The sequence below is a fragment of the Homalodisca vitripennis genome, chromosome 2, assembly GCF_021130785.1.
Source record: "Homalodisca vitripennis isolate AUS2020 chromosome 2, UT_GWSS_2.1, whole genome shotgun sequence".
Taxonomy (NCBI): domain Eukaryota; kingdom Metazoa; phylum Arthropoda; class Insecta; order Hemiptera; family Cicadellidae; genus Homalodisca; species Homalodisca vitripennis.
The window spans coordinates 70,142,264-70,165,157 of NC_060208.1; the positions used below are offsets into that span (position 1 = coordinate 70,142,264).

The 22,894-nt window shown below is 34.4% G+C and overlaps 1 protein-coding gene across 1 annotated transcript in view; it reads right to left on the reverse strand.

Moving 5' to 3' along the window:
- Positions 1–5,096: 5,096 nt before the first annotated feature.
- The window catches only part of LOC124354128 (leukocyte receptor cluster member 8 homolog), a 66,368-nt gene continuing 48,570 nt past the window's right edge, over positions 5,097–22,894 (reverse strand). Inside the window, 3 exon segments of the mRNA XM_046804362.1 lie at positions 5,097–12,539; positions 16,290–16,497; positions 19,410–19,608. Coding sequence (XP_046660318.1) covers positions 12,377–12,539; positions 16,290–16,497; positions 19,410–19,608 — 570 coding nt within the window. The 3' untranslated portion in view covers positions 5,097–12,376.

Genomic DNA, 22,894 nt, shown 5'->3' on the forward strand with positions numbered 1-22,894 from the left:
GGCTCTTCGGGTGCCGTGTGGGCCGAGTCTTTCCGGGCTGTGCCGGGCCGGCCGCAGTGGGCGGGTGTCCATTTGATTGCGTGTATTTCGACTTCACAAAAAGGCCGGGCCGGGTTCACTTCAGCCTAGCACCGCCCACTGCGGCCGGCCCGGCCTTTTTTGTGATGTCGAAATACACGCAATCAAATGGGACACCCACCAACTGCGACTGGCCCGGCCTATCCAGCCTCGGTTGGCTCTTCGGGTGCCGTGAGGGCCGAGTCTTTCCGGGCTGTGCCGGGCCGGCCGCAATGGGCGGGTGTCCATTTGATTGCGTGTATTTCGACTTCACAAAAAGGCCGGGCCGGGCCCGCCCCGCAGTGTGCAGGTGTCCATTTGATTGCGTGTATTCCGACTTCACAAAAAGGCCGGGCCGGGCCGCCCGCAGTTGGGCGGGTGTCCATTTGATTGCGTGTATTTCGAGTTCACAAAAAGGTCGGGCCGGGCCGCCTGCAGTTGGGCGGGTGTCCATTTGATTGCGTGTATTTCGACTTCACAAAAAGGTCGGGCCGGGCCGCCCGCAGTGTGCGGGTGTCCATTTCATTGCGTGTATTTCGACTTCACAAAAAGGCCGGGCCGGGTTTCACTCCAGCCTAGCACCGCCCACTGCGGCCGGCCCGGCCTATCCAGCCTCGGTTGGCTCTTCGGGTGCCGTGTGGGCCGAGTCTTTCCGGGCTGTGCCGGGCCGGTCGCAGTTGGTGGGTGTCCATTTGATTGCGTGTATTTCGGCTTCCCAAAAAGGCCGGGCCGGGTTCACTCCAGCCTAGCACCGCCCACTGCGGCCGGCCCGGCCTTTTTGTGATGGTCGAAATACACGCAATCAAATGGACACCCACCAACTGCGACTGGCCCGGCCTATCCAGCCTCGGTTGGCTCTTCGGGTGCCGTGTGGGCCGAGTCTTTCCGGGCTGTGCCGGGCCGGCCGCAGTGGGCGGGTGTCCATTTGATTGCGTGTATTTCGACTTCACAAAAAGGCCGGGCCGGGCCGCCCGCAGTGTGCGGGTGTCCATTTGATTGTGTGTATTCCGACTTCTCAAAATGGCCGGGGCCGGGCCGCCCGCAGTTGGGTGGGTGTCCATTTGATTGCGTGTATTTCGACTTCACAAAAAGGTCGAGCCGGCCGCCCGCAGTTGGGCGGGTGTCCATTTGATTGCGTGTATTTCGACTTCACAAAAAGGTCGGGCCGGGCCGCCCGCAAGTGTGCGGGTGTCCATTTCATTGCGTGTATTTAGACTTCACAAAAAAGGCCGGGCCGCCCGCAGTGGGCTGGTGTCCATTTGATTGCGTGTATTTTGACAAAAAGGCCGGGACGGTCCACAGTGGGCGTCTTGCATTAGAAACGGCAGCGGTATAAAAAAAAATCAAAACTCCCGATTTTCTACAAAATTCAAGCATAATTCCCGCCCTTTTCAAGGCAGGTAAAATTCAAGCATAATTCCCGCTCTTCCCGATTTTCAAGGCTGCTGGACACCCTGATATTCTTATCTGCATAAAATATTAACTAATGTTTAGGTTGTGAGTAACAGCTTATCATTTATTCTAGACTGAACATTAACATAAAATGTATTTACCTTTATAAAACTGTAATAATCACCTATAATAGTTGCTCAAAGTGTCCTCCGTTGTTAGCAATGCACGTTTTCGCACGACGAATCCACTCTTTTCTAGCGCGTTTCATAACGTTTGGAGCATTCTTGATAGTTTCTGCCGCCTCTGTAATGCGATTACGTAACTCCTCTATGGTGTTAATCCGTTTTGAATAAACAATTGACTTCATCCAACCCCATAAGAAAAAGTCTGCTGGCGTGAGGTCAGGAGAACGTGGTAGCCATTTTACTGGTCCATTTCGACCAATCCATTGTCTACCGTATGTATGATTTAAATAGTTTTTCACATCATTAGAAAAATGTGGAGGTGCTCCGTCGTGCATAAACCATGCATTTATTCTGTTTTGAACAGGAATATCTTCCAAGAGGGTAGGCAGGTTTGTTCTTAAAAAATTTAAGTACGCTACTCCATTAAGTCGATTAGGGAGGAAAAATGGACCAATCAAATTATCACCCAGAACACCAAGCCATACATTGACTGAAAATGTATGTTGAAAATGCCTCGTCGCAGTTTCATGTGGGTTGTCGTATGCCCAAGTATGGGTATTACGAAAATTTACAATTCCATTTCTAGTAAAACAGGATTCATCAGTAACGAGAATACGCCGAAGAAAATACTGATGTCGTAAACAATTTTTTCTTAACCAGCGGCAGAACATCTTCCGTTTATTAAGATCTTGCGGTAATAAGTCTTGAACACGTGTTATATGGAATGGGTACAACTGTGCTTCATGAAGTGTCCGCCATACGCTTGACTGGCAAATATATAACTGACGTGATAATCGTCTGGTGCTTGTGGTTGGTGATAATTCTACAGCATTTATTATTGCTTGTTCATTATTATAGTTCCTTGCACTACGTTGACGACCAGTATCTATTCGCTTCGGTTTAAAGCCACCAGTTTCTCTAAGTCGTCTCTCCATAGCTTCAAATGTTTTGCGATCAGGTGTTCTTCGATGTGGAAAAGTATCACGATATTCCTGAACTGCAGCTAAACCATTCTTGTTAACTTTGCCGTAAATCAGTATCATGTCCGTATACTCTTCAAACGAATACATACCATTTACATTATCTGCCATTATTTACTAAGATAATTACATACACTTTTATAAAAATATTTAATAAAATATTTTAAAAATAAATATTTAATAACATATTTTATACACTTGTATAAAATATTTCCAAATAATCACAGGATCTCATAAAATACAATCTTCACACGCCACAATACAAAAACCTCCATAAAGGTTATTCAAATATTACTTCATGAACTTAATTGTTGATCAGCTGATATTGCCAACCTTTGCAAAGAAAATATGACGATAAAAAGTGTTGAATAAATGATCAGCTGTTACTCACAACCTAAACATTAGTTAATATTTTATGCAGATAAGAATATGCATTTTTGTTCGTCTGTTTTATTTTTAAATAAAGCTAAATTTCAATACCTATTATTAATTTTTTTCCTAAGTAATTCACATGAATCTTTTCAGAATTAAATGTTCTACAAATCTGTTTAAGAAAAAAATGACCTTTATTTAACATTTATGGAAGTAATCTTACGTTAAACACAAAAATGTGTTATTTCTTTGCACCAATTCTTGTGTTTTACGTAAGATATCTCTGAAAGTATTGCATTTACAGCTCTGGGACGAATTTTAATAAATTTGTCAGATATAAAAACATAAAAAACATTCGTATTTGTATCTTTGTAACTACCTTTACCATTTTTATACGGCCTGACTTCACCAAGTGTTCTGAAATCCGGGCGAAATCTTTCGCTAGGCGTAACTCGCTAACGAAGCGTTTCCGGGCATATAGTTATATGAACTTTTTTACTTGTTTTTAGCTATAGAATAAGCTCTCGAGAGATTGCCGTTTAGTTTTGAATCACCCTGTATAATTAAAAGGACTATCCAGTTAATCAGTAGACCTCTTTCTTTAATTTACAACCAATGCTTAAAATTTATCGCCCAATTTCTATCATCCCAATATTTTCAAAAATATTTGAATCTTTAATTTACAACCAATTAAGTTATTATTTTGAACATCATAATATTTTAACCAATAATTAGTAGTTTGGTTTTCGCAACTTGGAAAAAATACAACTTCTGCAGTTCTTGAAATTAAAAATAAAACATTAGATGCTTTTGAAAATAAAGATAGTTTTGCTTTACTTGTGAGACCTAAGGAAAGCATTTGACTGTATCCCGTTTGATATTTTACTAATGAAATTAGAATTTTATGGAGTAAAAGAAGATTCTCTGAAAATAATTTAATCTTATCTGAACAACAGAATAGTTTGTTTCAATCAACAATAAGAATTCAGAATTAAGTTGTTTTAAGGTGTGTGTTCTGCAGGGCTGTTCTTGAACCGTTCTTCTTCATTGTGGCGGACAATGATCTTCCATCCAATGTCATAGCTGATGCAGTTGTTTGTTATGTCGATGATACAACACTACTTTCCAAACATATATTGCAACTTTACAGGCGATTTCAAAATCAGCTCTTGATAGTGCAGTAAACTGGTTCTCAGCCAATAACCTTCTTTGTAACCACGAAAAAACTCAAATCACTTTTAATAGGTTTATAAAAAAATATAGAAAATAGACCTGTAAAACTATTAAGCATTCAAATTGAATTGGGGAACCCATATTGATTTTGTTCGCAGGAAAACTTCTAGAGTAAACTATCTTTTCTGGAAATTAAGAGATATTGTTTCAATTGAATACCTAAGATTAGCTATTTTGGGCTTTTTGAGTCACATTTAAGCTATGGCTTGCTTTTGAGGGGACATTCCTCTTTAGTCAGTGACTTTATTGATTAAACAAAAGTAATTCGCACAATGTCTTAGGCTGGCCCTGCGGAACATTGTCGCCTATGTTCATTAAACTTGAAAAGTTAACTGTGGTGAACTTGTATATTTTCAGTACAGTGATGTATGTAGAAAACAACTTAGCTGAATTTGTCATCAGAGAAAATATACATAGTCATAATACACGTGGAAAAAGCAAAATTGACATCCCAATGCATAGATTAACAAAGACTGCCAAATCACACAAATTGTAAAGTGTACACTTTTTAAATAAATTTCCACCATCTGCTAGTATGCACCTATAAGTACGTTTACGACTAGAACGTATAGCTGGTTGCTTGAAACTCCATTGTACTCTTTGGCTGTGAGATTACTGATATATTTTGAATAAAAAGATCCAAGACTAATGACAATGACAGTGTTGCTAATATATAAATTCATGCAACATTTTCAACTACTTTATGAGCGTATTTTAAAGATGTAATAACAAACAAAATGTAAACCTGGAAAATGTGTATTCATTTACCAGTACTTCATTTAAACTTTTTCCAATGCTACAAAATTCTTCATTCAAAATGCATATCTGTTAAAAATGTTCACAAAGATGATAATAAAGGCCTTTAATGAATAACACATTTTTATGATAATGGTTCATGTCTTTATTCACTCTGTTCTCTTTCTAATCAATCTACATCATGCACAGAAAATGACTTATTCTATGCAAATACACTCAAATGAGCCATCATGTAAGAAATAGTGAGGACAGAAGGCAATATTTCCTGGAGAGAAATAACTTACATTCTAATGTTTGTGACAATTTATTATGATTCAAGTAGTATATTAAAAAACCACAATTAAACTCATACCAATGATTTTCTCAAAAGACGAAATAAATTATTTGGTTTTGAACTACTATAGTAACTTAATGTATATAATTTATCATAAAAGAGGAGAATTGATAATGAAACAAACCATTCAGATAGAAATAATTATCAAACTCGAGATGAGATACCTTACTTTACCAAAATTCTAAAAGGTGTCAACAATTAAAGGATATGTAAATCACTACTTGTATTGTGGAACTGCACTGGTGGTTTTTATTGCTTCTGTCTGCTTGGTATTGTAGAGTAACAAGGCCATATGGAATGATTATTCTTATCAGTTAGCATTAAAAATTATACAACTAAGGTCTTGGTAATTAAAAATTAAGATGAAAATAAAACTATTAATTCTTAATATTAAAAACCATACTCCTGTTTTATATGATGGATCTGTAAAATAATGTGAAGATAGAGGCAAATCAGTGTCAGTAAATGCAATTACTATATTATAGTCTGACAATTTAACATGTTGTTTACCGACCATGTCAAACATGCATTAAAAAATACCAATCACATTTTTGTGATGTTCCAGTTTTCATTTTGGACCAGATTCACATACTTGTAGTGTTTGATCTCAATCCAAATGTTCATAATCACATATGAGACATGGTGAAGGATGATTTACAATCAATTAAACATACTTCAAGATGAAAAGAGATTATAGCAAAAACATTCCACAAGGATTGAATTGTATTTTGAAACTCACAACCCATGAAGATACTAAATTAGTACTAAAAAATGAATCAATTATGAGATAGGTACGAAGCAACTGAGTTTAAACCTTTCCCTTTGTACGTCAAACATATCCTGACATTGTAAAATTCCTAATATTATCATTTATCGGAACTGTTCCGACCTAACTATTTCACTGTCTGTAATGTTAATAGTGTGTGTCTATGTATAGTTGACAAGTAACCTTATATTCTGTTATGTAGTAGGCTACATTCTTACATATTTATCCTTACATTTCATGAACAAATTAATCATGATAATATTTGTATATGTTACAATATGATTAATGTGATTAATCTACGGCAATAGAAAAACATCATACACAACAAAAATAAAAAGAGGACATGAGTGTTAGCACAATTGTAGCTTAGGTATACGTTTAATATCAATTGGGCTTAAAAAATATACAATAAAATGAAATTATTATCATTGGACTAGTTACAGCTTAACCCTAGATGTGGAAAAAGGCTCTGTAACCTCTTATTATGAAACATAAGTAATAAAAATCTGCTTGAATTAAAGTAGTTCCTCAGACAGCAAGATTGGACAAATGTTTATTGCCCAAAAGAGATTCAGAAGAAGCTGAGAACAGCTTAAACAGGATTCTATCACACGTTATAGATATAGTATGTCCATTAGTTAAACAAAGGAACAAAACACCTAAACATAGTACAAATAAAGGCAGAATTCTTTAGGATCCAAGACTTAAACAATATTACAGAATGTCAAAACAATAAAATAACTGCAGCACAACTAAAGAAAGAGTATGATCTGAGGCTGAAACAACTAAGACGACAGGACCATGTGAATGTGTTGTCAAGAGCCAATAACAAATCAAAATCACTATGCAGATAATAAAGTCAAAAAGAAATCCAAAAGAAGGAAACACCTTACCTTCCATTCTAGACATCAATAAAAAAGAAATTAAGGACCCAAGATTGATTGCTAACTACCTTAACACTTACTTTACAAATGTAGCTATTAAAACGCTTCAATCAAGTGTGACTTGATAAGCCAAAGATATTACAAAACCAACAAATAAATAAGAATTATTAAAACTTATCCAATCCTTAAACTGGAACACTGGCAGTTTCGACAATATCTCAACAAAACTTTTGAAAACATTGTAAAGAACAACTGACTGATCCCTTATTGGATATTGTCAACAGATCATTCAACATAGATATATTCCAATCTGGACTACAAATATCAAAAGTGTATCCAAATTATAAGCAGGGACTAACCACTCAAACAGCTAATTATCACCCTACAACATTGATATCCCTCTTCTCAGCACAGCTTCTTGCCCGGTAAATCCAAGATAACAGCACTGATAGATCTAGTACAGTTCTTAGTGGGCCAAATAGAGGGAAACACATCCACAGCCATCATGCTAGATTATAGTAAAGCTTTCAACTGTCTTAGCCGTGAACATCTTTTATCAAAACTAACTTCTCTTGGAATACAAGAACAGGCACATAACTGGTTTTGAAATTATCTCACTGGACGAAGACAGATGGCAGATGTGAAGTACATAACTCGAAGGCTAACATATCAAGCAACATCAGAGGTCAAAACCATCATCCAAGGATCAGTACTCGGGCCAGTTCCTTACATCCTCTACACTAATAAACTCTCTCAATACATGGAAAAGTACAGCAGAACACAGACAACACTGTTTGTCATGCTAAACAAAAAAAAAGACCTTGAAAAAGTTGCCTACACTGCTGTCAATATGGCACAATACTACCACAGTAATGACCTTGTTGTCAACAAGAGAAAAACAAAACAGCAAATTCTGGGAAAACACAGAGACATAACTGGAAGACTGTATGAAGTAGAAGTAAGAACCTACACAAAATATCTTGGGGTTTAATTGATGACTCCCTGGCATGGACACAACATGTAGACTTCTAATGCTAAAACTCAGTTCAGGACTCTATATAATCCATAAAATGAAACAGATCAGTGATTTTGTAACTAAAACTGCGTAATATGCCCTTTATCAGTCTGATCTGCGATATGGAATTGTAGTCTGGGGAAGCACTATACAAGGCAATTTGCAAAGGGTACTTGTCTATAAAAAAAGAGCTATCTGTATCCTTGCAAACCTTCAAGCAAGAGAATCATGCTGGCAGACCTTTCGGAAACTGAAGAATCTTACCATTTTCAACATCTATACCCTGGAAACTGTTAAGTATATGCATCTTAATCCCCTGACCCAATCCCAACTAGTGCCTAATATCACAACTACAATATACATCATGTCCTGAACTGATGCCTTCCAATACATCATCGTTCATCCACAGAGAGGAAGCCAACATGCAAGAGCGAAGCTATGAAATGCCCTCCCAGAAGAGGTGAAGAGGACTGGTTGGATTTACTTTCTGACTATTTATTATTCTGTTACTAAAAATGTTGACATATGGCAATGTACATAGATTCAATTTATACATAATAAATTAAAAAAAATAGATTATCTATCTTGACTGATTTCTTACAGATGGTAAACGCTATTTGGCAAATATGACAGTCAAACTGTGAGTGCAGATTTTCAACATTTTGCACTAATATGTAAAAAAATCTAAACTTAAATATAGGCTATTTATAAACTTGGTATATTTATTCCTATTTAAATAGGGATTAATAAAAAGGTCAAATAAATTAAATATTTTTTAATTATGATTTTTCTATTTAAAAATTTAAACAAATTTCCTACACAGTAAACAAAAACCAACTCTTTGTTAATTTTTGAAAAAAGTTGTTAATTGTGGAACATTACTCAAATACCAAGAGTAACTGGCACTGACCGTACAACACTCACACTTGGCTCTCAAAGGCTTAAATCTGTGAATTAAGAATGATAATGTTCTCATTGTGCCATTAGATTCCAAACATTCACAAAGACAATCAATGAGCATAAATCACCAACGTCATTGGTATGACAGTTACAGTGAAATATTAGTTAAAACATAATATGATTCAGTTGTGTTAAAAATTCAAGTACCATTAAAGTTAATTTTGGCCGTTTCCCTTCAAAAATTAAACCAGAAAAGTTAAACCAGAATTATACATTCTGTCTACCTAGAATGTATAATTAAACCATATTTATTAACATATAAATTTACAAAAAACGTCCATTCCCTCATCATCTCTATTACTATTATCAAGAGTGTCTACATAGTTGAAAAATCCCAATGCGTTCACATATGTACTCACTTTACTTGGATTTCTAAAAGTATGACTTTACATCAGTGGTTAGAGCTTTTATCTGTAATTCAAAATAACGATGTTAGTTTGTAATATTTGTTTGCATCTGCAATATAGGGGTCAGCTAAACCTCATTAAATGATGCAAAATGATAAACTTAACAAAAGATTGCTCTATATTAAGTGACTGATTGAAAAAGAGGTGTATGGTGAGAAATCTCTTAATTTTGATAAACATGTAACCGGATTTACACCTACATATTTTGGGTTTTGTAGTTAAAACTAGAATATATAGTAAAGAAAGTTGTTATAGCATATCCATTTGCAGCTGTAACAACCAGAACTACAAAACATCAATATAAGCAGCAATTGCATACTATGTCTCTTATTTCTTGGCTAGTTTTATTCAGAATGTTCTAGTATTCTATATACAGAATTAAGTATATTGGAAAGGGTTTAAATTCAAACTGAAAACCCTCTATCTTCACAGGATCCTAAAGAATTAAAAATATTTTTTTTGTCTTCTTGTTGATACCAGTTACAACATTTCATTATTTTTATATCGAGCACAGAATAAAGAATTGCAAATTATTATCCTTCAATATTAGTTAACTTTAATCACACAATTTTAAAATTAAATTATGTTACCAATTGGTGTCCAACAATATTTTGAATAAAATATCATTCTAAGAAACCGTCATTCATCTTTAACAATGGTTATTATTATTTATACTTGATATTGTTTCAAGATATTAGATTTCCTGTTGAACTATACTATGAATCAGTAACACAATTTCATTTCCCATTCTCTATATTGAATAATACTTATCTTACTAATTATATACAAAACCTAAAACTAATAAACATAACAAGGCATTGCTAAAAACACAATTTAATCCTGTATAAAATTAACAATCTAAATTTATACAATAAATAAAAAATAATTTTACTAACCATGTACAACTGCTGTACTAACTTTTATGTATTCTTATATACAGATATTGAAGTATAAAATAGAAGTACGCCTGAGTTGTACAAATCTGCAAAGTTGACAAAGCATCAAATCCCAGAAGCAAGTTGTCATATCTTTGGCGTTGTGGTGGTACCTGGCATTGACCAACTCCGTCGTGCTATGGTTCTGAAAAATACTCATTAGAAAACAGGCAAACAGTAAAAAAATATGAAATGGAAAAATACAATGGTAAAAAGGATGGACAATGGAGAGAAAATGTTGGAATGAGTAAATTGCATAGAGAAAGTGATGTTTTTGAGAAATAATGAAAATGAGGAATCTAGGATAAAATGAAACAGGAAGTAAACTAGGAGATGATGTTACTGCAGTACTTTGTCTTCTAGTTTCTTGTTTAACATCTTTTTCAAATTTACTTTCATTTAGATCTTCTTTTCTTCACCAGATGAAAACAAAATTTCTTTGTCCAAACTTCGATATTTTCTTTTCTTCAAGTAGAACAATGAAGAACAAATCTAAAAATTCATTCAAACTAGTCCAATGAATCATGCAAATAAATGACGTCTTACGTATTTCCTGGTTTATTTAAGTCTGCTTTTCATCTACTGAGCAGCAGTTGATAATTTTCTGTAAAATTATTGAGATTTGGGTCTCGTTATTTGAAAATCCAAATATTCCACAGGCAACCATGTTGTAAAATAATATTGTGTGTAGAAATAATTGTTTCTTCACATTAAACATTAAAAATTGTCTTCTACAATTTTTTTAATTTATCTTCTTATTTTCAATAATTTTATTTACAAATTATAAAATTTGAGTATCATTATTTTACTTAGAAAATCCATAAATCCTATTCTACGGGTAACCATGTTGTAGAATTAAGTTGGGTTTGCAGTAATTGTTTTTTTCAAATCATAATGATGTAGCTCATGTTTCTTCCAATAACTTTGGTATGTTTTCCCAAATCGTTTGAAATACATAAACTGAAGTTTCATTAACCACATGATTTCACATTTTGGAAAGAAATTTCCTTATTTTCTTTTCATATTTGAAAAACGTTTATATTTTATCCTGTACATGTATTTGTAGGTCTAAAAACATTAGATTTGTAAGTGCCAGAAATATATAAGACCCTTGGTGAACACGCTTAGTCCAAAACCAATATAACAAACAGAAAGAGAGGTAGGGAGAATCTTGATTAATGGCATCTTTTATTTATGCTTTGACTGTAGACTCAATCCTAATAAGAATCTTAAAAACTTCCAATTGAATTTAATCGTTCACTCACAGCAAAAATAATCTTTTAACACACCTGTTTGATGAATTTTTTGCCACATAAGCCATGTTCCCATTCCAATATTACAATTTCTTTCAGTATTGGATGCATTTGATTTAAATTCCATATTAAGGGTTTCTTTTTAATTGATTAAATTAAATTTTAAATCTTTGGTTATTATATATCTGATGTTGGAATATTCTTAAGATTTTTCTCCATTTCACATTTTAGGATTCTAATATCAAACTTTCTGTTTCTCTGTGTTTTGAATGTTTTCCATGTACCGTTGAATACTGTTGGGTTGTTTACTCATTTTGAAAACAAATCTGGTTTGTACTTGCTGGTTGTTTCACTTATACCATCTTGTTTACTACTATTTAACGCTTCTTTTCAGGATCATCTGACCTTGTCAATGCTTAAAAAGATTTTATCTCAAATGGTAACAACTTATTATCCTCTATACATGCTAGAATGCATATTGATTGCTCTTCTTGCAAAATGTATCCATTATTTGGATAGAGCTATAAACTTCCTTCTCAATCACTTCTAAAATCTATTTCTGTAAAATTACAGATTCTTGGCTCTAAATTTTGTGCATCTTCTTCAGTCACCACAGAAGGCGGACTACTGGGAAGAAAGGCAATAGCATAACAAGGAAAACAGTTAAACGATTTGTACTGGATAAAGGATGGGAAAGTAGCCACTTCCTGAGGCGGATTACTGTATAAAATTTCACGACGAAAATTATTTTATGCACAAAAATTTTGAACTGAGTCGACTCTGAACACCGAGTGAGAAATTTATCACATTTGATTTGAACACAGTCTATATTGTCCGGTGAGGTCCTTCACGCACTGCCCACTGATGTCGCACTCATCTTACAATCGATCTTGGTCCGTTCCCCGTCCGCGTAAACCACGCCAAACTGGGACAAAAACTCGTGACACGCCAAATCTGTCTGGAATGCCAGCTCCTGCGTGAGGAAAGAGACTGGGAGCGTTTGTCGGTAGCTTAACAAAAACAGAACAGAGTGTTAGACTGCGCTGAAACAAAACTAATTAGAACAGGTACTAGGAAGGTGAAACTGTTTCCTACAGTTTCTTTTTTAAAATGTTGTAATTTGATATCCTAATTATACAATTACTTTTATAATTAGTAAAATGTTATCAAATAAATAATTGTACAAAACAAAACTATCATTACTTTAATTTTATTGACAATATAATTTATAGCATTAGAAATGTCACTCCTTCAGCGAATGCCAACTATCTTTAAAATAATATATAGTACGCAGTAAAATTATATTTTGTTTTTCACATAGATTACTTGTATAACCTAGTAATGATCTTATTTAAACTAAATAACTGCCTATAGTGTGTGTTTTGGCTCATTCTACAAGTAATTCTTAGTTCATCCTGTTATTGTTTCTCTGTGGGATTAAGGGAGAAATATATGTAGTTAGGTAGTTTTACTGGTTCTTCTATACCATGAGGTTAGTTCATTCCAGAACGAGTGTACCAGAGAAGGCATCCACGATTTATTGTATGTTGTCTTAAATATAATCATCAACGTCTGCTAAGCATAAAAATGTTTTGATTTTGTTCATTCCATAAAACAATGTAGTATTAAGTATTATAAGCCACAGTAATAAAACTCAAATTTTTCATATAGTTTTGAATTTTAAATATGACTAATTAAAAAAAAAAACTCATTTATTTCTGGTATCTTGACTGAGATGCCAAAGGAAAGACATTTTGTACATTAGTAATTTAAAAATGTTGACTAAAATAATTGTAACGTTTCACAATTCAATAATTTTTATTTTTATTCAAATTTTATAAGTATTTGTAACTTAAACAGTTTAAGAAATTTTATTTTAACCCTATATAAGATTCATCATTCCTCTGGCACAAATTGTAATTCTTTTTGTAAAAAAATCGGTTTTAAAATCTAGTAAAATACACAACTCACACACTCTATAATATATTAGAGTACCAAGGTATTTCTAGGAAGTTAATAAAACTTTCATTTTAAAAAATTAAATCATTCCTCTTTGTCTTATATTAAAAAAAATTGAATAAAATTGAAGATATTGCCTTTAAGCCTATTCCCTCAATGTGCTCATTTTTAATCAACATAATTCACTTATCATTATCAATAATTAGTTTAAAACGAAAATTGTTTTACTGCATCTTACCTTAAAAATAAATGTTCTACATATATACATACAGCGAGTGTACCAGACCCCATTCACTATTTATATAAAGAGAACGGTATGAGATACACCACCAATTAAAAAACTATACACATTAAATAAATGATTGGCTATTATTGGGTGTCAATCTCCAAATCTCAAATTTAAATAAACATGGGACGAGTGATTTTAATTTTCATGATTTTTCCAGCAAATCATTTTGAAATTTGTTGCTTTAGTGATAGTGTCAATTCTCAGATTCTGCATTAAGCGAAAGGTGAAATGGAACTAATCTCAACATTCACAATTTGAAATTGGTTTTACATTTTGATCTTTATTCATTTGAAAATTACAGTTATTCATACAGTTTTTGTCTTTCTTATTACCAAATAAGAGCTTATATTAACATTCGGTTCAATGGAATTGATTATTCTATATAAAAGTACCTTGTAAATGGCATGCTACAAATTAAAATTATCATAATATTGAATCCAGTTCCACTATTCCTATTTTGGGAAATAAAATGTAATATGTTTATTAACATAAGAGTAAATGCTCAGTTTGAAGCTGACTTCAATTAACGATCCAACAGTGTCTATTTTTACATTTAAAAGTTTTATGTATACATATGAGACTTTTCATAATTTAAAGTATAAGTTTGGTACCCAAAAAATTATATGACTTTGTCTTTTGAGGTGACACTTTGAAGGTATTTTTATACAGAATAATGAATTAAATTGAACTGAATAATAATAGCAACCTTAATTGGCAATAGCAAAGGAATAGGGAATACCTAAAGGTTGGTATCGGCTGATGGTTGCTGGCTTGTGGAGGAATGGCGCGTCTAACGCGAGCCATGGCGCCATCACTGAAGCTGTAAACCCAAGCGCTATTCTCGAAATGGTCTCCGACACAATGAGAACGGAGTTCGTATTCAATAAGCCATTCTCTGTTGACTTCTACTCCAGAGATGAGTGGAAATCGCAAGATAACATCCCAACAATAAGAAAGAGCTTTGTCTGGTACACGGATGGCTCGCTTATTAAGGGTAGAACTGGATATGGAGTGTTTAGTCAATCCCCTAGAACTGCCCTTAGCGGCAGTTTGGGTCGGAACTGCTCCATATTTCAAGCCGAAATCTATGGTATCCTAGCCTGTGCCAACCTAGGCCTCACCAGAAGGTACCAGGAAATGAACATCTGTATAATGTCAGACAGTCAGGCAGCTCTTAAAGCTCTTGACTCCAACAGCATTTCATCCAAGCTTGTGTGGGAGTGCTTTAACACTCTCTGCAAGCTTGGATCACGCAACTGTGTGCGTCTTGGTTGGGTACCGGGCCACACAGGCATAGGTGGCAACGAATGCGCCGACAGGCTTGCCAAAAGCGGAGCAAGCATGCCATACACCGGTCCAGAACCGAGTTGTGGTATAAGCAAGTCAGCCGCTTATCAAAGTATAAACAAATGGTCCAGGAAGACACACCGCTTGCGGTGGCAGAGTCACCAAGGATAAGCACTCGGCAAAAGACTGCTTGCCGATTCTAGCTCCGGATTCACCAGATGGCTGATGGGGCTGGGGAGGGATCGGGTTAAGCAAGTGATTGCCTTGATCATTGGACACGGCCACTTCAGGAAACACCTAAACACTCTAGGTTTACGAAATGAGGACTCGGAGTGTAGACTCTGCAATAAGTCTGAAGAGACTGCAAAACACATAATACTGGACTGTGAGAGACTGGGAGCAAGGAGAAGGGCTCTTTTCGGTGATAAACAACCAGGCGACGAACCAGATGCTAGTATCGGGGAAAAGCTTCTTAGCCTAATTAAGGGCACGAAGATAGGCTTACCCCTCTAACATCAAAGGGGCACACAATAAGCTCAGGTTGACGTGTGAGGATCTAGGAATCCACCCCAATATCCCAAAGGAAAAAAAGAAAAAAAAAAAAAAAAAAAAAAAAAAAAAAAAAAAAAAAAAAAAAAAGTTGGGTAAAGCTAAAACAAATTTTAAAATGTTTTGCTTTAAATGTATTGCTAAGAAATACTGCAATAAGGATATCTAGTACTAAATTAAATAAAAAGTAGCAAACGCTGCAATTATTAGAAAAAAAAAAAAAACATGAAAGGGATGCCTCGTCTCAAGACGAAATTTACAAAATAATACCTAAATATCATTTTTAATAAGTCTATTCTGGAAGCTCCACAAATAGACCAACTTAATATTATAGATTGTCTCCCACCAGACTAACAGAACTATTCAAAGAAAGCATGTTAAAGGTATGCAATGTCTATCAGGGGAGAAGCAGCAAACACCCATGTAAAAAGTCACATGACTAGCATTATATGTATAATAGGTACTGTAATGGTGTTTTACTTTTTTGTAAAGCTATTTCAGTCATTCTATTGTTTATTAATTATTATGTATTTCTTGCTGTGTATAACTTGTCTCACAAGGTGGACATGGGCACCCAGCCAGACGGAAAATGTTTCAAACCTCTTTTTCCTGAAATATTAGATTTTCCAATTAAAAAATTGAAAAGATTCAGGGAGGCATAAAACATAATACATACGCCTTAACTATACTCTTGAGTGCCAATTTACGCTCGCGTGGGAGGAACCAATCCATGAGATAGGAGGACATTCGTGGTGCTGCTCTGTACAGCAGGAACAGGCGGTGGTAGTTACCGAGCGCCCAGGCCGAGCGTACATGCAGAGCGTGACTGACACACTCATCTCCTCGGTCCTCCTCTGTCAGCGCTGTCATCACAGTGTTGAGATCTACAACAATACATGAATACTGGGTTTTAATGTTTATGTTGAACAGAACAGTCTGTTAATCGTGAATGTCCAATACTAATCACCTTGTAGAAAAGTTCACAAGAAAGTAAACAAGTACCTGTTCTTTACAAGACTTCTTCCTTTCAAACAAAATTAAAGGTACAGCATGGTTTAGAAAAGATTGTAAACTATTAAAGCTTTGAACATTTAATTTTGTTTCTACCACTCATGTTTAATAGGGCGGAAAAGAGTGGTGTTTTGAAAGTATAAAAAATGTAATATTTAAACAAATACAAAGTATACTGATAAGATATAATTATAATAGTGTCTAGCAGAGAGGCTTGAAGAAATTCCCTCATTTGTCCATACCAAAAAAATAATTGTTCATATACTATTGCCTATAAAATCAATGGTTTTTAAAAGTTAGTTTTTTTTTTTATAATATGATTGTCAATATATGGTTACAAATACTGATCAAAATACAATATTAACCCTTTGCACGCCAACGTACCTATATTACGGCCGTCGGCTACTCAACTGAAAATCGCCAACGGCCGTAATATGGGTACGTCACATTTTTCGCCTGTAATTTTCTTGCCGCGAAATTTTGACTAATCGATAGTCGATTAGTTGCTTTGAAACCACAAAGTAGTTTATTCCTCTATGGACTGTTTGTTTGGTCGTATTTGAGCTTCGCAGCTGTTGGATTGTTTGGTTGAGAGTGAGGTTATGTTCGTGTTGCTGTGAGTTGTTTTATTTGTATTTCTCTCATTACTTTTGTTGTTAGGGCATTTTTATTATGCCCCTTTTATTAGATTTATTGATACTTTGGGATTATACCGACCACACCCAGACATGAATCGTTACGTGGCATTTAGCTTCTACTGATTACTAGATTAGCGTGTTTAGAACAATATTTCGTCAATATAAAACAGGAATTGTCTTATCGCACACCCCTCCCCATCCTCAGACAGTTGACATTTAGCTTCTATTGATTACTAGATTAGCGTAGAACAATATTTCGTCAATATAAAACAGGAATTGTCTTATCGCAAACCCCTCCCCATCATCAGACAGTTGACATTTAGCTTCTACTGATTACTAGATTAGCGTAGAACAATATTTCGTCAATATAAAACAGGAATTGTCTTATCGCAAACCCCTCCCCATCATCAGACAGTTGACATTTAGCTTCTACTGATTACTAGATTAGCGTAGAACAATATTTTGTCAATATGAAACAGGAATTGTCTTATCGCAAACCCCTCCCCATCATCATACAGTTGACATTTAGCTTCTACTGATTACTAGATTAACGTAGAACAATATTTCGTCAATATAAAACAGGAATTGTCTTATCGCACACCCCTCCCCATCCTCAGACAGTTGACATTTAGCTTCTACTGATTACTAGATTAGCGTAGAACAATATTTCGTCAATATAAAACAGGAATTGTCTTATCGCAAACCCCTCCCCATCATCAGACAGTTGACATTTAGCTTCTACTGATTACTAGATTAGCGTAGAAGAACAATATTTTGTCAATATGAAACAAGAATTGTCTTATCGCAAACCCCTCCCCATCCTCAGACAGAGGTCAAAGTCAAGCGGTCTAGTAGATAACGTGATTGCAGAGTCTCAGCTGGTGCGTCGCTTTGTTGTACTTCCGTGTTTTACCCCTACATTTCTCCAAAAACAAAAACAAACATTACCAAACAAAAACTAAACTCTTTATTGAAAAAAAAACACACATAACTTGTTTTTATTCTTGATCACACTCCGCCACCCAAAATGCAAGTACCTCCGGCCGAAGGTGCTGCTGAAGCCTGCGCTGATGTCAACGAAAGAAAAACATCCCTCGAGATAGTACCTATCAGTAAAATATCAAATTCTAGAGGGGCTGATCAGAAATATGAATTGAATTGTAATGGAAAGGCAATTATGTACCGTGCAAAAATCTTAAATAATTATGTGATGCCGTACGCCCTGCCGTAATCGGATTCTCGAGAAAGATAAGATAACAGCGACAACAATACCGATCACAATACCTGGAAATGCTTGTTGATTGATGGAATGTTAGTTCTGTTACTCAACTACATCGTTTTATAATGTTCTAAGTTCATTGAAAAATACTGGTGTGGTTGGTATAATCCCAAAGTACCGATTTATTTTAGTATTGTGTCAAATATTGATTTGTGAATATAGTGTACCATTACATAAAATGTCCATGCAACTTAGATAAACTGTGCCTGTGTCACATTTAGTGAAAAAAAATCACAACTGGACTTCTATATAAGGTAGGTTTTTGAAATTTTGTAATTAGGATAAGGGTTAGATATAGTTTACTGGAATGTAACAGGAAATCAGTATATTTTTTTTTGAAAGCACTTAATTGTGCTAAAATAACTTTTTTTTTCCAAATTTTTATTTTTTTAATAAGTTTAAATTACATTTATGCAACTACAATTTACCAACTGAACAAGGGCATTTCATAAGCAAAATAATGGTAAAGAAATCATCAATATCTGTTAAAAAATAAAAAAAAGTTATGATACATTTTGTGAAACCTTGCAAAACTGCTGAAAATGCCCTTGGCGTTTCTGGGTAGTACTTTTGGAAAATAGGCTGGCGTGCAAAGGGTTAAGTTAAAAAAAAATAAGGAAAAAATTACAAGTAGATCAGTTAAAGCTAAAATATTGATAGGCCTGTATATGCAATATATTGGGGTGTTTGGAATTTACAGTCTGACCCAGGAAGTTCAGAGGGTATATAGGGATAATACCAGCCTAAGAATAATTATCAAAAACATATGGCACACAATTTTGAATAATTAGTAAATATTGTTATTAAAAATTCCAATTTTTATTGACCAGCCACCGCTGTCCAATTGTTCAACTCTAAAACTACTGACCCATGTTCTCCTTTGTAAATATATAGTAGAGTATCCGGTAGGCAGTGAACTCCCGTTGGTTGTCCGTCGGCAGTTCCTCATACAACAGTTTCAGCTGCGACTGGCACTGGTTGAACTCCGCATTGTCACCCTTTTCCAGTGCAATCCGTGCGTGGGTCTCATATACACTCACTGTCAACTTGTCCCTGATTCCTTGCACCTGTGACAAACATCAAACTGTCAAATTTCTTGGAATAACAGAAACCTTGCAGACAAAAATTAACTTTTGTATTTTTACCATACATAATGCAAAATAGTTTTCAAAATGTTTTCAGAAGAAATTTTAGCAAACACATGAATCAAAATAAGACAATGTAATAAAGGTGCCAGTCAGTGCTTGTTAGTATGTACAAAAAGTTATTAGTCATAACTAAACATATAATATATTAACCTAAATCTGGCACATGAAAGGATAATAAAAAAAATTCTTTATGTAAAAACCTAAATTTACTCAAATTACAGCTCTAATGGTTTGATTATTACTATAAACATAGTTTATTAAATGTTTTAACAGTATGGCACACACATCATCTAAGAAAATATTCTGATTCAAAAGTTAAAAGTTTGTGAATTTTTAGGAGGTAAGATACAAAACTGTGAAAGGCACCATACGAATGATCCGATGATAGATTATAATGAAATAAAACATATATAGTATGTCTAACCTATAAATCTTTAGAGAATCTCTTAATTTTATGACTTTTAAAACACAATTAATCATGCCTTGATCTAAAATCATAACATGGTTTTGTCTAATAATCAAGCTTTTTAAAGACATTGATTACCTTTTTAACATTTCTTATTCATTTAATAAATAAAATCCATTACAAAAAAGCTGCATACAAATTCTCTTTAAAAAAATGATTATACGTTTATTAACATAAAATAGACAGTTTAAATTGTGGGGACCCACCCATCCCAATACGGACTTGCCAGAAAAATGTCTTTGGTATTTGTAAGTTGTATGAAAATTGCAAAATCAGTGCCTATAGTTGTCATCTACTAGTGGAATATCATAAAAATTCATAACCTTTCAGAACCTATAGTGATCTATAAACATAAAACAGAGACTATAGGGAAAACAAAGATAGGCTATCTAATTATTATTCTAAAGAGGTGCTAATATAATCGAGGTTACTGGGTGGGGTTTGCTTTGGATAAAAAGCTAATGAGGAAAGGATGTGGAGGGGATAAACAACTCTACATAGGCCAACAAGTACAAGAAATTTTAGAGGTCTGATCATTTTTGCAACAGTTCCAACCTCTATGTAGACATTTATTACTCTGTCCTCTCCTCAGTTCCTACTTTTAGAAATTTTTGCAACATTTTCTACCAATGCGCATCTACCTTGCACATCTCGTTATTAGATAGTTATATTTAACTATTTCGTGAATGGTCAGACTTTCTGCATTTGACATTCCAAAATAAAGATGTTGTGCTTTGTGTGTTGGTGTCCCCATTAGCTATTTTGTGTTCGTGTCTTCTTCAGTGAAATTTAGTTTTCGTGGTTCTCTGAACAAATGTGGAGTTACCTTGATACTAATAAACGGTAATAAATAAATGCAGTTGAGTTTTCTCTTAAATTGTTTGACAGCACTGCAACGAAGAATTCGAAAATTATAGTGCGAAATGGGATTTTTGAACGGGTATTCCTTGTGTGATTAGGACATTGTCCTCTAGCTGAGAATACACTGTTATTTTATTGTTTTGTACACAAGTTTCCTAGAGAAGTTGAGAAGAATACATCTCTTTATTATTTTATTTATTTTTTATTATGTTTGAAATTTTATTACTTTAATTCTTGTGTTGGTTGGTTGGCCTCCAGTTAGACCACTTTTCTAACTTAGATAATGATTAAAGAATTGTTGGTAGGACGGAAAGAGGCATTCATGTGATCTGAGCTCAAATTTAGGTATTATCTTGAGGATGTTTTTCTTTAGTGCCACCGTAGCTCACACTGATGGTCAGGGGCATTTCCATAATAATTTATATTATTTAGGCTTTCCTCCCTTTTATATCTATTGTACTAATATCCTATACTGGGTCAGAACCACGGCTGATCGTAGCGAACCTGCATATTTCTTTTGTTTAACTATGTTCATCAGTGGAGCCTGACCATCTTACCTGCCCCTCCCTACCCTTACCTCTCTCCTTGCTCCTGGCCCAAATGATTAACTCCCTCAGTGAACGATCAACCAGTAAAAAAAAATCTGTATATCTCAAAAAGTGCACAACTCATTGGTCCGCAACTCCAATTGTCATCAATTTTAAGTCGAAATTTGATTCCATTTTACATTTTTGGCTTTTGATTATTTGCCTTTTGATTGTTTAATAAAATAATGTATTGATGAAAAATTATTTACAATTTTGATAATTTTGTATACAGTTTAATATTTGTTGCAATTTTTACAAATATTTAATTTTAATTTTCAAGAAATTTTAGTATTCAATCCTTTAAAAGTAAAGTTAAATAGTAATCACAGGTTTAGAACAAGATTTGTAAAGAAGATTGAGAAGTATTTTTTGAAAAATCTTTGGTTGAATTTTATTACAAGAAGTTTTAATGTTGGAAGATAGCCATATTCTTTATTTGGATTTTTGTGTGTGAATGAATTTTATTTTCAAAAACAAAGTAGTGTAAAAACTTTGTAAACTATACTTTAGATTCTAAAAAGAATGAACAATAAGTAAATCCACATGTTTTCATTAAAATTTCAACAATTGAAATTGCTCTTTAATTAATTCAAATGACTATGCATCGTAATAAATTAGGAATACACATGGTCCAAATTTCTTGACGACCCCAAGGAAGTTATTTATGTTAACATTATGTTTGTGTTAGTCCTTGCCAAACACTGTAACATCATACTGATAAGCAAATGTACCGTTCAGATTGTATTATGCCATCAACAACCCTCTGGAAACAAGCTACACCATTTGTTAGCCAAAATGGAATTCTAGTGAATTGATAAAGCCTACCCCAGCTTCAAAAGCAGTGTATTTATTTTCATTGTCATGCATGGGTAATTGATAAGCACTTGACAAATCTATAGTGCTAATAACAGAGTATTTCAATACTTGAGAGACAAACAAGCGCTAGGCTAAGTAGAGGATTAGCATACTAGAGAGTAAAGCAGTTGATATTTTGAGATTAATCTATCATCATTCACCTTTTGTAATTTACATTTAGTAGTGACAAGAACTTGAGTTCACCACAGTGATTTGACTTTCTTCAATTACTCAATTTGCCAATCATTTTGCAACTTCATTTTGAATTAACATTATCATTTATTGAACGTCTACAAGATTTAGTAGCAATCAGTTGTATATTTTCAGTCAGGTTACTGAATAAAGGAGGAGATTCAAGCACGATAAAGAACCTACAGTAAATGGAGATATGTTTCTGCCAAAATTCAATTGGATTAGAGAATGACATTTCAATAAA